This window comes from Mercenaria mercenaria, chromosome 3 (genome assembly GCF_021730395.1).
Source record: "Mercenaria mercenaria strain notata chromosome 3, MADL_Memer_1, whole genome shotgun sequence".
NCBI lineage: Eukaryota > Metazoa > Mollusca > Bivalvia > Venerida > Veneridae > Mercenaria > Mercenaria mercenaria.
Window position 1 is genome coordinate 72561531 of NC_069363.1, and position 20224 is coordinate 72581754.

Here is a 20224-nt window from a genome sequence, read left to right on the forward strand (position 1 = left end):
TAACAAAAGAAGGATCTGCCAAATAAATCTGTTGACATAAATGAAATTTCAGATCAGTATCTTCATTAGTTACGGAGATATACCCATTTTTAATTTGAAATAAAGGGAGGTAATTTGACATAAAAATCAGTCCATAGTTATCTACCCTGATTGGCTCGGTCCAACTAATGACAATAATGAAATTTCAAATAAGTCCTGTAAGTACTTACTGATATAAATTCATTTTGACTACAATCAGGGGAGGTAATCAGATATAAAATAACTCCGGAAACTACGATTGGATCTGATTTGTCATGGAATCCAAGATTTTTTGTTGTTGAAGATATTTTGGAAGTTTGAATCAAATAAAACCATAAATGAAGTCTCTATATGGCTGCAAAAGCCAAAATAGCCAATTTTGGACATTTAAGGGGCCATAACTCTGGAACCCATGATGGAATCTGGCCAGTTTAAGAAAGGCACCAAGATCTTGTGGTGATACAAGTTGTGTGCAAGTTTGGTTAAAATCAAATCATAAATGAAGCTGCTATTGTGCAGACAAGGTCAAAATAGCTAATTTTGGCCCTTTCAGGGGCCATAACTCTGGAACCCATTAGAGGATCTGGCCGGTTCAAGAAAGGAACCGAGATCTTATGGCAATACAAGTTTTGTGCAAGTTTGATTAAATTCAAATCATAAATGAAGCTGCTATTGTGCAGACAAGGGCAAAACAGCTAATTTTGGTCCTTTCAGGGGCCATAACTCTGGAACCCATAATGGAATCTGGCCAGTTCAAGAAAGGAACCAAGATCTTATGGTGATACAAGTTGTGTGCCAGTTTGGTAAAAATCAAATCATAAACAAGAGCTCGTCGAACACGAAATGCCCCCCTTGATGCATTCAGTAATTGCACAAGGAACAGAAATTATCTGCTCACTGTAAACACAAATTCCATTTCGGAACACAAAACTATGCAAGTGGTCCAAATTTGAAGCCTGTACCTTCAGGAATGTGAAAGTAGGTCACTAGGTCAATCTCAAGATCAAAGTTCATTTCAGTACACAAAACTATGCTTGTGGTTCAAATTTGAAGGCTGTAGCTTGAGAAATGTGAAAGTAGGTCAGTAGGTCAAAATCAAGGTCAAATTTCATTTTGGAACAAAAAACTATGCATGTGGTCCAAATTTGAAGCCTGTACCTTCAAAAATGTGAAAGTAGGTCACTAGGTCAATAACAAGGTCAAAGTTTTTTTCAGTACACAAACTTATGCATGTGATCCAAATTTGAAGGCTGTAGGTACAGAAATGTGAAAGTAGGTCACTAGGTCAAGATCAAAGTCAACTCATGTCAAGGTTCATCTTGCCACTCAAAACTATACATGTGGTCCAAATTTGAATGATGTAAGTTATGGACATGAAGATTCTAAGTTTTTCCCTGTATAAGTCTATATGAACCATATGACCTCTGGGGCGGGGCCATATTTGACCCGAGAGGGATAACTTGAACAAACTTGGTAGAGAACCACTAAATGATGCTACATTACAAATTACCAAAGCCATAGTCTTTGTGGTTTTGACAAGAAGATTTTCAAAGTTTTTCCCTATATAAGTATATGTAAACCATGTGACCCCCACGGCGGAGCCATATTTGACCCTAGGGGAATAATTTGAATAATCTTAGTAGAGGACCACTAGATGATGTCATATACAAAATATCAAAGCCCTAGGCCATGTGGTTTTGGACAAGAGGTTTTTCAAAGTTTTTTCCTACACAAGTCTATATAAACCATGTGACCCTAGGGGTGGGGCCATATTTGACCCTAGGGAAATAATCTGAACAATCTTGGTAGAGGACCACTAGATTTTGCTACATACCAAATATCAAAGCCCTAGGCCCTATGGTTTTGGACAAGAAGATCAGAAACCATTTAACTGTTCCTGACCAATGTAACCTTGACCTTTGACCTAATGACCTCAAAATCAATAGGGGTCATCTGCTGGTCATGGCCAACCTAACTATCAATTTTCCTGAGACTAGGCCCAAGCATTCTTGAGTTATTGCCTGAAAATCATTTTACTGTTCCTGGTCACTGTGACCTTGATCTGTGACATACTGACCTCAAAATCAATAGCGGTCATCTGCTGGTCATTACCAACCTCCCTATCAACTTTCGTGACCCTAGGCCCAAGTGTTCTTGAGTTATCATCCGTAAACTGTTTTACTGTTCAGGGTCACTGTGACCTTGACCTTTAACATACTGACCTCAAAATCAATAGGGGTCATCTGCTGGTCATTACCAACCTCCCTATCAACTTTCATGATCCTAGGCCCAAGTGTTCTTGAGTTATCATCCGGAAACCGTTTTACTGTTCAGGGTCACTGTGACCTTGACCTTTAACATACTGACCTCAAAATCAATAGGGGTCATCTGCTGGTCATTACCAACCTCCCTATCAACTTTCATGATCCTAGGCCCAAGTGTTCTTGAGTTATCATCCGGAAACCGTTTTACTATTCAGGGTCACTGTGACCTTGACCTTTGACATACAGACCTCAAAATCAATAGGGGTCATCTGCTGGTGATGACCAACCTCCCTATCAACTTTCATGATCCTAGGCCCAAGCGTTCTTGAGTTATCATCCGGAAACGGATTGGTCTACATTCCGACCGACCGACCGACCGACATCTGCAAAACAATATACCCCTCCTTTTTCAAAGGGGGGCATAATAAAGCTGATATTGTGCAGACAAGGTCAAAATAGCTGATTTTGGCCCTTTCAGGGGCCATAACTCTGGAACCCATAACGGGATCTGGCCAGTTCAAGAAAGGAACCGAGATCTTATGGTGATACAAGTTGTGTGCAAGTTTGGTTAAAATAAAATCATAAATGAAACCACTATCGTGCAGACAAGAAATTGTTGATGGACGGACGCACGCACGGACACACTTTTAACTGTTCCGGGTCACTGTGACCTTGACCGCTGACCTACTGACCTCAAAATCAATAGGGGTCATCTGCTGATCATGATCAACTTCCCTATCAACTTTCATGATCCTAGGCCAAAGCATTCTCAAGTTATCGTCAAGAAATGGTTTAAATGTTCTGGGACACTGTGACCTTGACCTCTGACCTCAAAATCAATAGGGATCATCTGATGGTCATGATAAACCTCCCTATCAACTTTCGTGATCCTAGGCCCAAGCGCTCTTGAGTTATCATCCTGAAATCGTTAACTGTTCCGGGTCACTGTGACCTTGACCTTTTACCTACTGAACTCAAAATAAATAGCGATCATCTAATGGTCATGACTAACCTCCTCATCAACTTTCATGATCCTAGACCCAAGCATTCTTGCGTTATCATCCGGAAATTGTTTAACTATTCTGGGTCACTGTGACCTTGACCTACTAATCTCAAAGTCAATAGGGGTCTTCTGCTGGCCATGACTAACCTCCCTATGAACTTTCATGATCCTAGGCCCAAGCATTCTTGAGTTATCATCTGGAAACCATTTATCTGTTCCGGGTCATTGTGACCTTGACCCTTGACCTACTGATCTCAAAATCAATAGGGGTCATCTGCTGGTTATGACCAACCTCCTTATCAACTTTCATGACCCTAGGCCCAAGCGTTCTTGAGTTATCATCCGGAAACGGATTGGTCTACATACCGACCGACATCTGCAAAACAATATACCCCTCCTTCGAAGGGGGGCACAAAAATGCAGTCTCTAGAATTTTAATATAGTTTTACTATGAATTAAGCTGATGTCTTAGTTTTTGACCTCTAGTAACAGGGTGCTAAACTTGGCCAAATTTTAAGAAGACTTAACAGAAAATGTTGCCTGTAGAGTGTTGACAAGGTCTTACTATGACTTGACCTAGTTTTTGATCTAAAGTAATGTGATTTTAACTTGTCCTAGATTTCGTAGTGAAGACATTCTGACAAAGTTTTATAAGGCGATGTAGAAAATGTGGCAATGATGATGCAAGGTGACAGACAACGACAAATGGTGATCTCAATAGCTCATGTTGAGCACTTTGTGCTTACATAAGCTAAAAAAAGTCCACAAAATATATAAGAGAAAAGGCTAAACATGCAACAGTTAGTGAAGTCTTTTTGTATGTATATGCAGGAGACTGGTTGTTCTTATTAACTAAAGATTGCTAAAATGTAGTCATTTCATTCAACAATTTGTTCATTCACAGATTTATTGCAAAAACATTTAATGTGTAATTTTTGTGGTATACAAATAGCAGTTGAGGGTGGGTACAAGTGAACCATGAGTAAATTATAGACACACAAATATAACTTCTGTTCATAGTATTAATAATTTTGATTACACAAACATGACAGACAAGCAAATCCTTGCATATTTAACACTTATGAAAAGATTGGTCTACAATCTTTAACACATTTAGTAGTGAAAAATTTATTTGAAACTTTGCAGTAACATGTAGGTAGCTAAAACTGGGCATTAAAATTTTAAGTTTTCTGTTCTACATTGACAGAAGATCACAAGGAAACTTGGATAACTTTAATAACCTTTTATAATTCTCTCAAAAATCAGACAAGTAGTTTAGGAGATGTCGTTTTAAGATTTTTCTATTTTTAGCTCTGGCAGCCAATATGTGCAACCAAGCAGAACTGTTTGAACACTACATTACTGTGCTCTGGTGAGCTAAAAAATTTTACTGTTTACAATTCAAAATGGCTTGAACACATCAAGATTGCTCCATAGTATCTGGATGGATCCAAAACCACATCAAATTTCTATGCAGAAACATTACAAAGCTAAACATTTGAATCTGCAGAGGAAACATTTTCACAAATCCAGTCAATATCACCCTTTGTACTTCACAGTTCTAGAAACTACCCTATATCTTCATAATTTTAAGAATCATGCTCATTTCCAAAAGCCAAAAGACAAGGGCACAGTGTTCAAGGGTTCAGTAATACCCTCCTCTTCCACTAAGATTTCTTTTAAAGAACAAATGCAAGTCACTGAAATCAGAATGTCTTGCATCTCTTGCATTTATGACTGCTTTCATGTGCAAGCAATGTTCCACACAGACAAATCAACAGCTGCGTTTCAAAGGAACTTATTTCAAAATCTAAAATATCTATCTAAAACTGCACTATTTAATTAAATTTCAAATAAGCCTTGCAGAATGAAATGGCATTATTTCTTAATTTGTAATATGCAAGTATATCCAAACATATATGCCTAATTATACAATACAAGAGATCTGCTATACCCACCTTTCTTCACACTGTGACAATGCTGACATTCTACCATGGGTTCATCTACTTCATTCACCCCTGAGCAATCTTCACAAACCCAGTGTGTTCCATCTAAGGTATTGATCGATATATCATCAGTTGTTTCTCTCTCAGTGAAGTGTGAAGTATCTCCCTCAGTGAACTGTGAGGTATCTACCTCGGTGAACTGTGAAGTATCTCCCTCAGTGAATTGTGAGGTATCTCCCTCGGTGAAATGTGAAGTATCTCCCTCGGTGAACTGTGAAGTATCTCCTTCAGTGAACTGTGAGGTATCTACCTCGGTGAACTGTGAAGTATCTCCCTCAGTGAATTGTGAGGTATCTCCCTCGGTGAACTGTGAAGTATCTCCCTCGGTGAACTGTGAAGTATCTCCCTCAGTTAACTGTGAAGTATCTCCTTCAGTTACACATGACGTATCTACCCCTGTCAAACATGAAGAATCACCCTCAGTTAAATAGGAGGTATCTTCCGCTGTCAAACATGAGGTATCACCCTCTGGAAATCTGGAAGTGTCACTTTCAGTTAAGCAAGATGTATCGCCCTCGGTCAAAACAGATGTCTCGGCAAGATAGGATGACTCTGGTTCATATGACGTCTCTCCTAATTAAGGATATCAATGTGTAATTACTTGCATATATAGCGCAACACAAGAGATTTTCATCTTAAACAAGAATGATGTCAACACTGTATTACACAGGCCCCAATAAAATGCTTTCTTAAAAATCACACTATAAAGTCTGAAAAAGAGGCTAACTTAAAACAAGATGATAATGATGAATTTGCATCGTTTCCTCGTGTTTCTAAGCTCAAACGGGTAATAATTCTGGAAGTGTACTGTGTAGTCTTAGAGACATTTCTGCCAAATTATTTTGGGAACTCGCTAGCAGACTAAGGAAAATATTTGCACAGCTTTCCAAAGAACCATACAGAGAAAACTAGACCCTCCCATGGCAGCTTTTTTCTTTCTTTTTTGACAAATCAAGACGGCTTCAATAGTTTCAGTAAAGGTTCCCATGGAAAATTTCTGTAAAATAATTTCAAAATCTGACTGTTTAGCAGCTGGTGTTAGATGATTTTACTATTTTTAGATCTGCCAGCCATAGTTTTTGACAAATCAGAAAAATATGATATTTTTGTATACATTGCAGAGAAATCTTTTTGAAATCAAACAAACATTGTTGATGTTAGAGAATTTCTATTTTTAGCTTTGGTGGCAAATTTTTGCTGTTGACAAATCAGACAAACAATCTATGTACAAGGTCATCCAAGAACATTTACTTCTGTGAAATTATTCTTTTTGGATGAATAAGATAGATATGAACAATTACGTACAGTCACCAAAAGAACATTCGTATGAAACTATTAAAATTCCAGCCAGTAGTTTCTGATGAGAATATCTTTAACTTTAAAAGTTTATGCTTTATACATATAGGGAAACTGATATAAATCAGCAAATACCTTTGTAGAGAGTCGCCCAAAGGAATATTCATCTGAAACTAGAGCTGCTTTTGAGAAAAGTGCATGCCTCCCACAACTGCCTAATCATCTGTGTGGTGGGAGACATCATTACTCTAAAATTTGTCCAGCAGTTTCCGAAAAGGAGATTTTCACTATGAAAAGGGGATTTTCACTATCGGCCTACATGGAAAATTTACCACATAATGTTTCTGTTGAATAAAAAAAATCAAGTGTGATGTACTAATGACAGTTCAAACACTATACTCCTCAGTGTCCTTCAACACAGTGGGCATAACAAAGCATGCAAGAAGATGCCAAGTCCCAAAAAATCAATATTTTTTTTATACTTAAAAGCAAACAAACTGAATGCAATATGCACCCACGCAAATCTGTTCATATGCAAAATTCACAAAACTCACACCAGGCTTCAAACTGCATTCACATTACAAACTTCATTAACTACAACTACAACTGTTACATTACATTCTTGCTTTTGTCTTAAATAGCTAGTTTTGGTTACCAAATAAACTTTTTAAACACCTTTAAGTTTTCTCTGGATTAATGAGATAGTTTAATGAAATCCTCAACCATGTTTGACATAGCTATCCCCATATCCCAACAAAGTAACTGTTTCATGTCAAAGGTGGCCCAGATGAGATATAATATGAGAAAACAAGAGGGCCATGATGGCCCTATATCGCTCACCTGTTATCATTGCACTTGAGGACAAGAAGGTCCTCAGAAAAAATATCTAAGTCCAAAGGACAGGAACAACAAAGGGAAGAAATTTAACCAAAAAGAATAAAAAATTCTTACAAGGTACAGATATGTCAAAAAACACCTAAAAATTGGAGGTACGATCCATGTTGTACCATAGAAAAGTGGTCTCGGTTTTTCCCTACGGCCAAAAATAAAAAAGTTACTAAAAATAAGCTATTTATAGTAACGTAAAAGGGAAGTAATAAAAAAAAATTGAAGTGAACAAAAGAAGGATCTGCCAAATAAATCTGTTGACATAAATGAAATTTCAGATCAGTATCTTCATTAGTTACGGAGATATACCCATTTTTAATTTGAAATAAAGGGAGGTAATTTGACATAAAAATCAGTCCATAGTTATCTACCCTGATTGGCTCGGTCCAACTAATGACAATAATGAAATTTCAAATAAGTCCTGTAAGTACTTACTGATATAAATTCATTTTGACTACAATCAGGGGAGGTAATCAGATATAAAATAACTCCGGAAACTACGATTGGATCTGATTTGTCATGGAATCCAAGATTTATTGTTGTTGAAGATATTTTGGAAGTTTGTGTCAAATAAAACCATAAATGAAGTCTCTATATGGCTGCAAAAGCCAAAATAGCCAATTTTGGACATTTAAGGGGCCATAACTCTGGAACCCATGATGGAATCTGCCCAGTTCAAAAAAAGAACCAAGATCTTGTGGTGATACAAGTTGTGTGCAAGTTTGGTTAAAATCAAATCATAAATGAAGCTGCTATTGTGCAAACAAGGTCAAAATAGCTAATTTTGGCCCTTTCAGGGGCCATAATTCTAGACCCCATCTAAGGAGCTGGCCAGTTCAAGAAAGGAACCGAGACCTTATAGTGACACAAGTTTTGTGCAAGTTTGATTAAATTCAAATCATAAATGAAGCTGCTATTGTGCAGACAAGGTCAAAATAGCTGATTTTGGCCCTTTCAGGGGGCATAACTGTGAAACCCATAATGGGATCTGGCCAGTTCAAGAAAGGAACCGAGATCTTATGGTGATACAAGTTGTGTGCAAGTTTGGTTAAAATAAAATCATAAATGAAACCACTATCGTGCAGACAAGAAATTGTTGACGGACGCACGGACGGACTGACGACGGGTGATCACAGAAGCTCGCCTTGTCACTATGTGACAGGTGAGCTAAAACAAGAGCATCGCCTTGCAGGTGCTGATGCTCATCTGATTTTTTTTTGTATAATAGAAATATTGTCCTACCCATGATTTTCTAAGTCTAACAAGGGTGCAGAATGTCACAATATACGCCCGTCACAGCAAATTTGTTTACACTAGCACCTGTATTTGCAAATGGAATTTTAATTTTCTAGTTGTTTACAATGTTGTTTTTTTTAGAAATTATTGTAATTCTTTTATTTTTCTAAGTCCACAAAAAAATCCTTACCAGGTAGAGATACCTTAAAATACACCCAAAATTTGAAAGTAACATCAATGTTGTACCACAGAAAAGTGGTCTTGGTTTTTCCCTACGGTCAATTATAAAAAAGTTACAATGTAAGTTATTTATAGTAACAACTAAGGGAAGTTAATCTTTAAAGAGAAAAAAAAAAAAAAAAAAAAAAAAAAATCGAAAAAAAAAAATTACAAGTCCACACAAAAATCCTTACCAGGTAGAGATAGCTCAAAATACACCTCAGAATTGGATGTAACATGCATGTTGTACTACAGAAAAGTGGTCTCGATTTTTCCCTACGACTTGTAATGAAAAAGTTACAATATAAGCTATTTATAGTAACAGCAAAGGGAAGTAATTCAAAAGAAGGGACCAGTGCATGACACTCCGTCCCATGATGGTGTACAATTGTGCCAAGTTACATCAAAATCCCTCCATGCATGAAGAAGAAATGCTCCGGACAAAGTCATTCTTGTATCTAACTTTTGACCTTTAAGTGTGACCTTGACCTTAGACCGAGGGACCTGGTTCTTGCGCATGACACTCCGTCTCATGATGGTGAACATTTGTGCCAAGTTGTATCAAAATCCCTCAATGCATGAAAAAGAAATGCTCCGGACAAAGTTTTCATTCTTGTATCCTTTGACCTCTAAGTGTGACCTTGACCTTACCCCTAGGGACCTGGTTCTTGCGCATGACACTCAGTCTCATGATGGTGAACAATTTTGCCAAGCTACATCAAAGTCCTTTCATGCATGAAGAAGATAGGCTCCGGACAAAGTTTTCATTCTTGTATCCTTTGACCTCTAAGTGTGACCTTGACCTTAGACCTAGGAACCTGGTTCTTGCGCATGACACTCCCTCTCATTATGGTGAACAACTGTGCCAAGCTACATCAAAATCATTCCATGCACGAAGAAGATATGCTCCGGACAAAGTCATTCTTGAATTTTTCATTCTTGTATCCTTTGACCTCTAAGTGTGACCTTGACCTTAGACCTAGGGACCTGGTTTTTGCGCATGACACTCCGTCTCATGATGATGAACAATTGTGCCAACTTTCATCAAAATCCCTCCATACATGAAGAAGATATGCTCCGGACAAAGTCATCCTTGAATTTGACCTTTGACCTCTAAGTGTGACCTTGACCTTAGACCTAGGGACCTGGTTCTTGCGCATGACACTCCGTCTCATGATGGTGAACAACTGTGCCAAGTTTTATCAAAATCCCTCCATGCATGTAGAAGATATGCTCCGGACAAGGTCTGTGGACGCCGCCCGCCCGCCCGCCCAACCGCCCGCCAGGGGCGTTCCCATAATACATCCCGTTTTTCAAACGGGCGTATAAAAAGGGCCATCACTCTTGCAAAAAGCAGGATAGAGTTATGTTTCTTGATGTACAGTGTCCACTTATGATGGTGAAAAACTGTTGCAAGTTTTAAATCAATAGCTTTGATAGTTTATGAGAAAAGTTGACTTAAACATAATATTCATCCAAGAAAATGATTTTTCTAAGTCCAAAAGGGGCAATAATTATTGCTAAAAGCAAGATGGAGTTATGTTGCTTGCTGTACAGGGTCAGCTTATGATGGTGAACAAGAGTTGCAAGTTTTAAAGCAATAGCTTTGATAGTTTAAGAGAAAAAGTTGACCTAAACATAAAACTTAACCAAGAAATCTGATATTTTCTAAGTCCAAAAGGGGCCATAAATCTTGCAAAAAGCAGGATGGAGTTATGTTTCTTGCTGTACAGGGTCAGCTTATGATGGTGAACAAGTGTTGCAAGTTTTAAAGGAATAGCTTTGATAGTTTAGGATAAAAGCTGACCTAAACATAAAACTTAACCAAGAAAACTGATTTTCTAAGTCCAAAAGGGGCAATAATTCTTGCAAAAAGCAAGACGGAGTTATGTTTCTTGATGTACAGGGTCTGCTTATGATGGTGAACAAGTATTCCAAGTTTCAAAGCAAAAGCTTTGATAGTTTAGGAGAAAAGTTGACCTAAACATAAAACTTAACCAAGAAATCTGATATTTTCTAAGTACAAAAGGGGCCATAAATCTTGCAAAAAGCAAGATGGAGTTATGTTTCTTGATATACAGGGTCAGCTTATGATGGTGAACAAGTATTCCAAGTTTCAAAGCAATGGCTTTGATAGTTTAGGAGAAAAGCTGACCTAAACATAAAACTTAACCAGGCAACGCCGACGCAGACGCCGATGCCGACAACCGCTCAAGTGATGACAATAACTCATCATTTTTTTTCCAAAAATCAGATGAGCTAAAAAGAATTATTTGCATATCACTTAAGGGAAGGAAAGTAAACAACTGTGCTCAATATGTATGTAATAGTTATAGTTTTATAGACATGGAAGTATCTTAACTGTTCTTTACTGTAAGACTTGCGGTTCTTGTACAAGGCACTTCCTCTCAATGTCCCGTCATTGTGTAAAGTTTAAGCACAATTTCTTCAGTAATTTGGAGATGCTCGAGACAAAGTTACATTCTGTTTGTGTTTAACGTTGCACCAACACAATTATAAGTCATATGGCGACATTCCAGCTTTGATGGTGGAGGAAGACACCAGGTGCCCCTCCATGCACTATTTCATTACAAGCGGGCACCTGGGTAGAACCACAGACCATCCGTAAGCCAGCTGGATGGTTACCTCACATGAAGAATTCAACACCCTGAGTGAGGCTCAAACTCTCATCAATGAAGGGCAAGTGATTTGAAGTCTGCAACCTTAACCACTTAGCCAAGGAGGCCCCTTACATTCTGACAACGATTTATGATGTTGGAAATGTGGCATTTAGTGTAATAACAAGTGTTTTATGATAGTGACCAAGATCAATACCTTGTATAATCCAATTTTGAATCAGACCCAGATTTAATAGTGAAAAATATATGACTAATTTTTTATGATGGACTAACAAGGGCAACTCTAAGAGCCCCCCCCCCCCCCCCCCACCCCCATCACATTTTCAAGGAGATAAACTAAACATTCTGAGCAAAAATGTGGCCTCTAGTGTTTTTTCTTTGATTTAGCCTTGTGACCTAGATTTTTATCCAACCTGACCCAATTTTAAACTGTTCAAAATTTCATGGAGACAAATATTCTGACCAATTTTCATTAAGATTGGACCAAAAATGTGGCAAGAGTGTGAACAAGCCTATTCTTTGAATTGGTGAGCTAAAAAATGCCCCCAACCCCCCACACCCCTCTCCCCCCATTATGAGAGCACCAAAACATTGCTTTTACTGGATCAAGGGGGATAATACTAAATGTGAGCATGTCATGTGCTTATCAATAATTATTTGAGGTTTGGTGATTCTAGCTGAAACACTTTTTGAAGTATAAGCATTTTCTATTTCAGACGTATGACACACACAAGAATGGACAAACAGCTGGTTGGACGACGACAAAACAATATTCCTTCAGCAGGGATTATAAGTCTATACTATACCTAACTCAGAACTGTCTCCATATGAGTCTTGCCTGGACATAGACAACTCATGGAAAGACGTCTCTGAAATAAAAAATAACTTCAATGAAACCACTGTAATAATTTCAACATTATTTCGGTTATTCTTGGTACATACAGACTAGAGCTGACAAATTTCTAAGATTTTCCAAAGACTTTTTACAGTTTTCCATATTTTAAACAAAGACAGAAGGAAAACAATGAAAACACTATAACATTTCCTATCACAGAAAATGGTGCATTGTTCAATCATGCCCACACAAATTATCCAGACACATCAGTTCTCGTATCATATTAATTGCATTATAAGTTTATAAGCATTTTACCATGATCTATTTCAATTAGTGCTGTCTGTCTGAAAGACAGCACTGAAGATTTTTAAAAAGATCTTTTAAATTTAAAGATTTTCCCTATACAAGTCTATATAAACTATGTAACCCCCAGGGTGGGGCCATATTTGACCTTAGGGGGATAATTTGAACACTTGGTTACGTGGTACAGCACCACTAGATGATGCTACATACCAATTAACAAAGCCGTAGGACCTGTGGTTTTGGACAAGATGATTTCTCTATTCAGTTGCCATGGCAACCACAGTTCTGTATGGAATTCAATTCTCTGAACAATTTTTAAAGACCACCCAAGGAACATCACTGTGAAGTTTTAAAAAAATTGGCCTGGTGGTTTATGCGATGCTGTTTAAAGGGTAGTGCGGACAATGAATGCTGGATGGATAGCGATAACAATAGCTAACCCAGAGATAAAAATCATGCAATACTTGTCACAATAAAATTTAAATCTGCTACCCTAAGTGAAACAACACAACTGCCATTTTTATAATAAAACTACCTGCTGTATCTGCTAGAATAGACATCTCAATCTGTGAGCCAACAACTGGGGCAGCCATTCCTAGGTCTACAAGTAAATGATTTACTGATTGTTCACCCTGGTTTCTTGACGAAAGAAACATTTCATGGATACCTCTGTTGTAACTGCTGATATATGCTACCAATTTGGTATCTTCACTCATATCTGAAAGACAGCAAATTGCATTGCTCTGTATTTCAGTGTTCATAAAAGTAACAAATATATATTCTACCGTATAGCAGGTTAACTCTGCGGGCAAAAAATTCTGCAGTTTTGTCCTAAAATGGGGCCTAGTTTATCTAGGAAATATTACGATTTATTTACAAATATATACAAATGCAAAATCTAGTATATAGTTCGTTCACAGTCCATTCAGTTACAACACACATCAGTTTGTTTAACTTTTCATAAACCTAGAGTGTTTTGTGATATACACTTGTAAAGATTACACGCCTGAAACGGTAACCATTCATTCAAAACAATCAACCACAATCGATACGGTGTGAATAACTTGACAGCAGACCAAAATCTCGTGAGATAAAGATAACGGGTCATTATATTAAGCGAATTATCAAAGTTTATTTCTGCGTAAAAAATTCTGCTGATAGTTAAGATGTGCGGAATTTATTTCTGCGTGACAGCCTCGACCCGCAGATTTAGCAGAAATAAAAACCCGCAGAATTAAACCGATATACGGTATAACATGTTTTTTGTCAACTTGAGTGTCACGAGGCTTTAGAATAGACAAGACTAGAATTCAAGTACTTTTCAAGGTCTGTAGAAACCCTTCAGTAACAAACTAGAGCAGTATAAACTTACAGTGTTCTGTAAAGAAATCATAGCATTCCTCATTCCATTCTCCATCAACAGGTTCTATTTCTGCAAGGTGACATATGACAGCCTGACCTGGGATCTCCAGCAAACTGTCTGGTATTGGTAAGATACTCGATATTGGCAGCTCATATGTAGAACCATAATCTACAAGGAACACCTGTTGAAAATATGCAGATTATCAATGATTTCTGTGATAATCAAATATCAATATTGTAAAATCAGTAGTATGAAGGGAGGTTAATATTCAGTCATTTTAATAACCATTCAAGCTTCCACACTGTTCTGACGACACGGTTAAACCCAACGGAATGCGCTGCATCCATTTCTCTACTGATCGTGACTATTTACAGGGTTCATACAGATCTCGGATACAAGAATTCCATGACTTTTCCATGACATTGCCTGGTTTTCCTTGACGCAATCCTAACATACGAAACACGAAATAAATGCAATGATACAATCATTTTATTGGCATACAAAGACTTTTATTTCGAACTATTTGCAAAATAAGACTTCAGTTGTTTTTTTCCTCGCGTTTTGTTTCCACAGGTTTGAAAAAAGATTTTAATGTGTCACATGTTTTTGCCGTTTTATCACGGAGTTCAATGCTTGCAACGTGTTTTCCACCTTTCATGTGCGATTTTATTGCAGTTTCGCCCATATTTGACAGATCGATAAGTTTGTCACAGACAGTGCATAAAGCTTTCCTGTTATCCGACTTGAAAGGCTTTAACCATGCTTTGTACTGTTCATTCCTTTCCCAGTTAGTGTTGTATCGGCAACTTCTTTTCAGACTCATATTTTACTATTTTTAGCTAGTTCACGCTTAGTTTCGTCTTAAAAGTAAAACGAAAATAAACCGGAAACGGTGCAATAGTAAACTTAACGGTCATTTCGTACCGAACCAGATTCGACCCCAATATTGACGTAAATTACTGATTGTTCGATTACGCGTTTAAATCTGGATTTTTCTGATATTAAATTAAAACAGATGTAATCGTTTTATGCACATACAGACTTATTCCAGATCACTTTCCATGACGATTTTTAAATTTTCCATGACATTTCCAGACAAATCTCGTTTTCCATGACTTTTCCAGACCTGTGCGAACCCTGATTTACCTGGACACTGGTACAACTATAATCTAGTCAGACCGTCTTATTTCAGATGTCCACTGTTGTTACTGCAGACAACACTCTACATTTGAAAAAAAAAAGCATTTAACCTAATGTCACTAGCTTTTATTCTAAAAGGTGTTTCAAGATGATTGCTGAAGGAGAGGACATACTGATTTCTATTGTTTATAAGAAAAAATTCAATGAAGTTTAAATTTAATAATTATTCAAAGGACAAAATGTGATTATCTGATTACTGATATCACAGACCGATAATAAAATATTTAATGATTAACTAGTTAACAGATTATCTGCTGAATCCATAGCAGTAAATAGTCCCCTCCCATCCCCCCACCCTCCCAAATTTCAAAATATCATTCGTATTTAAATTGTCAACTGTTGTAATATATCAATTCATACTGATTTTGACAGAATTTCATCAACCAGTTTAGTGTATTATGCACCTGTCAATATTTTGCCCGCCCAGGGGGGCGGCGGGCCGACCCAGGGGAATTTGACATTTCAAAAATTTTGTTGTCTAAATCCCCACCCTAGGGACAACCTTTTTTGTCAAAATCCCACCCTAGAGCCTGGTTGGTACATCAAATGTTTGTCAAATTCCTGTCTGTCGGGAATGGTCTTCTGTCTAAAGTCCCGTGTATGCCCGCCGCTCCCCCGGGCGGGCAAAATATTGACAGGTGCATTACTATCAATTATCATAGTTTACAGGAAATCTTTTTCCTTAAAATATAAATTATTGCACCAAATGACTTAGTATGGCTGCCAAAAAAAAAAAAAAATTGCTGAAAATAACATGCAGAACAAGAGCTGTCACAGGAGACAGCGTGCTCGACTATTTCGATGCTGGATAGTGAAACTGGGCACATCTGAGAAAACTGGAGCTGTCACTGGAGTGTTTATTAACTCCAATGGTGGGTGAAGATATTGCACAACAGCCTGAGTCTGTGTCAAAAATATTAAGTAATAAGAGAAGTACAGATAAAGTGTATCAAAACACTATACAAGTACAGCCTAAGCAAAAAGGGGGCATAATTAATTAAATATTGGTGCAAGAGTTATGCATCTTGTATCATATGATATGGGTGATGATGTGGAACAACTACTTCAAGTTTGAATCAAATGCATTTCATAATAACTGAGATATAGTGAAAATGCATCAAAATTAACTTTTAATTCTAAGTAAAAGGGGGCATAATTCATGATATATTGGTGCCAGAGTTACGCACCTTGTGTTAAATGGTATGGGTGATGATGTTGAACAACTATTTTAAGTTTGAATCAAATCCATTCAGTAATAACAGAGATAAAGTGAAAGTGCATCAAAACTTTAACCTGAAATTCTTAGTAAAAAAGGGGAATAATTCATGAAAAATTGGTGCCAGAGTTATGCACCTTGTGCCAAATGGTGTGGGTGATGATGTTGAACAACTATTTTAAGTTTGAATCAAATCCAATCAGTAATAACAGTGATACAGTGAAAGTGCATCAAAACTTTAACCTGAAATTCTAAGTAAAAAGGGGGAATAATTCATGAAAAATTGGTGCCAGAGTTATGCACCTTGTGTCATATGGTGTGGATGATGATGTTGAACAACGATTTTAAGTTTGAATCAAATCCATTCAGTAATAACTGAGATAGAGTGAAAGTGCATCAAAACTTTAACCTGATTTTGTTTGTTTTGGGTTTAACGCCTTTTTCAACAGTATTTCAGTCATGTAACGGCGGGCAGTTAACCTAACCAGTGTTCCTGGATTCTGTACCAGTACAAACCTGTTCTCCGCAAGTAACTGCCAACTTCCCCACATGAATCAGAGGTGGAGGACTAATGATTTCAGACACAATGTCGTTTATCAAATAGTCACGGAGAACATACGCCCCGCCCGAGGATCGAACTCACGACCCTGCGATCCGTAGACCAACGCTCTTACCTACTGAGCTAAGCGGGCGGGCTAAACTTTAACCTGAAATTCTAAGTAAAAAGGGGGAATAATTCATAAAAAATTTGTGCCAGAGTTATGCATCTTGTGTCATATGATGTGGGTGATGATGTTAAACAAGTATTTTAAGTTTGAATCAAATCCATTCAGTAACAAGGCAGTCTGAAGGACAGCTAAATCCCCCGCCACTGCTATGGATAGTGAAAGGGTAAACCTTTGATTTTAGCTGTGACATTGACCTTGAACTGACATGGCTGACTCATGAATTATGCACAATGTCTTGATGAGGTGATCAAGTTTCATGAAAATCCTTCAAGGGGTTTAGGAGATACAGAGCTGAAACCTTTGACCTTCAGTTGTGACCTTGACCTTGAGTTGACATGGCTGACTCATGAGTTCTTGATGAGGTGATCATTTGACCCAAGTTTGATGAATATCCTTCAAGGGGTTTAGGAGATACAGAGTGGACACAAAATGGAAGGCTCAAACCTTCGACCCTTAGTTGTGACCTTGACCTTGAGCTGGCATGGTTTACTCACAATTTCTGCAAATCTTTTTGATGAGGTAATCATTTTACCCAACTTTAGCGGACACGAAATGGAAGGCTCAAACCTTTGACCTTCAGTTGTGACCTTGACCTTGAGCCGACATGGCTGACTCAAGTTCTGCACATCGCCTTGATGAGGTGATCGTTTGACCCAAGTTTGATCAAAATCCTTCAAGGAGTTTAGGAGATATAGAGCGGACACAAAATGGAAGGCCCAAACCTTTGACCCTAAGTTGTGACCTTGACCTTGAGCCGGCATGACTGACTCATGGGTTCTGCACATCGTCTTGATGAGGTGATCATTTGACCCAAGTTTGATAAAATTCCTTCACAGGGTTTAGGAGATATAGAGCGGACACAAAATGGAAGGCTCAAACCTTTGACCTTGAGTTGTGACCTTGACCCAACAAGGCTGACCCATGGGTTCTGCACATTGTCTTGATGAGGTGATCATGTGACCCAAGTTTCATGAAAATCCTTCAAGGAGTTTAGAAGATACAGTGCGGACACAAAATGGAAGGCTCAAAACCTTTGACCCTAAGTTGTGACCTCGACCTTGAGCCGGCATGGCTGACTCATGGGTTCTGCACATCGTCTTGATGAGGTGATCATTTGACCCAAGTTTTATAAAATTCCTTCAAGGGGTTTATGAGATATAGAGCGGACACAAAATGGCAGGCTCAAACCTTTGACCTTGAGTTGTGACCTTGACCTTGAACCAACAAGGCTGACTCATGGGTTCTGCACATCGTCTTGATGAGGTGATCATTTGACCCAAGTTTCATGAAAATCCTTCAAGGGGTTTAGGAGATATGGACCGGACACGATTTTGTTACGGATGGAAGGACGGACAGAAGGAAGGACGGACAGAGACCATTCCTATAATCCCTCCGCCATGGCGGGGGATTAATAACAGAGATAGAGTGAAAGTGCATCAAAACTTTAACCTTAAAAACTAAGTGGAAAGGGGAGATAAATCATGAAATATTGGTGCCAGAGTTATGGCCAGTATGTCAGATGATGTGGGTGATGATGAGGAATAACTATTTCAAGTTTGAATCAAATCCATCAAGTAATTACAGAGATAAGTTGAAAAAAAGAGAAAGTGTAAAAAAAAAACTTTAACCAAGGTGGGGACGCGGAAAGACGCCGACGCCGGGTCAAGTAGGGTAGCTCTCCTTATACTTCGTATAGTCGAGCTAAAAATGTACAAATATCTCTCTTTAAGCCAAATCCTAAACTTTGTCTTCTTACAGCTCCAGAGTATTTGAAACAGAAATCAAGCTTAATAAGCCAAAATGACCCCATCTCTATGTCCTGTATATTCATATCCACTTACTCTTACTAGAGATTTTTTTTAGAAATTGGAAGTACCTTATATATATCTGACGTATTCTCTCCACCTGTGTTTTTACTGATGCCTCTGATATTTGCTCTTTTCCACAAGTTGTCGGCTGGACATTTTGCAAGGCATGGTCCAGATGTTAAATCATCTATTCCTTCACCCCCAACTTTATCAGACACAGCCTCAGCTACAGACTTTTCTATTTCCTCAATAACTGACAAATTGTTATTACTATGAAATACCAGTCTGTTTATATCACAGCAGTCTATCAATACAACATCAAAGTCATTGTCTATATCCAAGTGGACATTTTTAAAAGCACCAAAATTTTCCAAAACATCATTAATCTCATTTTGGTCATCTAAAACAGATAAATTTGTTGATTCATCAAACTTTGCAATTCCTTTTTCCACCAGAGATTCTGCAATATCCTTTCTATCTATAGTCAACTCTACAAGAATTATTCCATTATTTTCTTTCACTACAGTAGCTTTAGCCGAAGCTGGAAGTTCCATTTCTTTACTCAGTTCAAGAACTGTATCTTTAAAAACTTTACATGCTTCCTCTGTGAATCTATCATCATTTACAGGTACCATACCAGTGAACGAGCAACAAAAGGCTAACTGCGGGTAAGCGTCAAACTCGGGCATTAGTTTAAACACATTTGATTCAGACACTGTTACACTCTTTCCTATATCTACAAGTTTAACATCCACTCCATTATCAGATTTGCCCAGGACTGCTCCTCTGTGATATTCTTTATCTTCGACAGATATAACACATTTGTTCCCTGAAAAACAAACGAAGCTGAAATCTTTAGACGTGCAAGGTTACATCATGATAAAGACACACGCAAAGTTTCATGAATTTACATAAAATACTTTTTGAGCTAGGCACGTCATTTGGTAACAAGAGTGCCAGACTGTCACAAAATAAGCCCGTCATCGAACTTGGCGTAATTCAAGAGGCATAATCCAAGTGTGCCTAGAGCGATTTGGGTGGTTATATTATTTGGCCGAGATATTATGCCCACAAACATTGTCAGCAAGTTTGGTGAAGATCTGATGAAAACTGTTCGACTAGTGCGGACAAGGATAAATTCGCAGTTTTTTTTTTTTAGTTTTTCAAGGGCCACAATCTACGAGTGCCTGGGGCGATTTTGC

At 37.9% G+C, this 20224-nt stretch overlaps 1 protein-coding gene across 6 annotated transcripts in view; it reads right to left on the bottom strand.

The window, feature by feature from the left end:
• The window catches only part of LOC123524421 (uncharacterized), a 146787-nt gene that overhangs the window by 17382 nt on the left and 109181 nt on the right, over positions 1-20224 (bottom strand). For 5 of the 6 annotated variants that reach the window (XM_045302613.2, XM_045302612.2, XM_045302610.2 and 2 more), the window contains exons 19-23: positions 19091-19851; positions 14080-14251; positions 13243-13425; positions 12376-12438; positions 5244-5864 (exon numbers count right to left, since the gene is read on the bottom strand). In XM_045302613.2, the coding sequence (XP_045158548.2) occupies positions 5244-5864; positions 12376-12438; positions 13243-13425; positions 14080-14251; positions 19091-19851 (1800 nt within the window). The remainder of the gene's footprint in view (positions 1-5243; positions 5865-12375; positions 12439-13242; positions 13426-14079; positions 14252-19090; positions 19852-20224) is intronic. The other variant, XM_045302617.2, reaches the window with a different exon arrangement.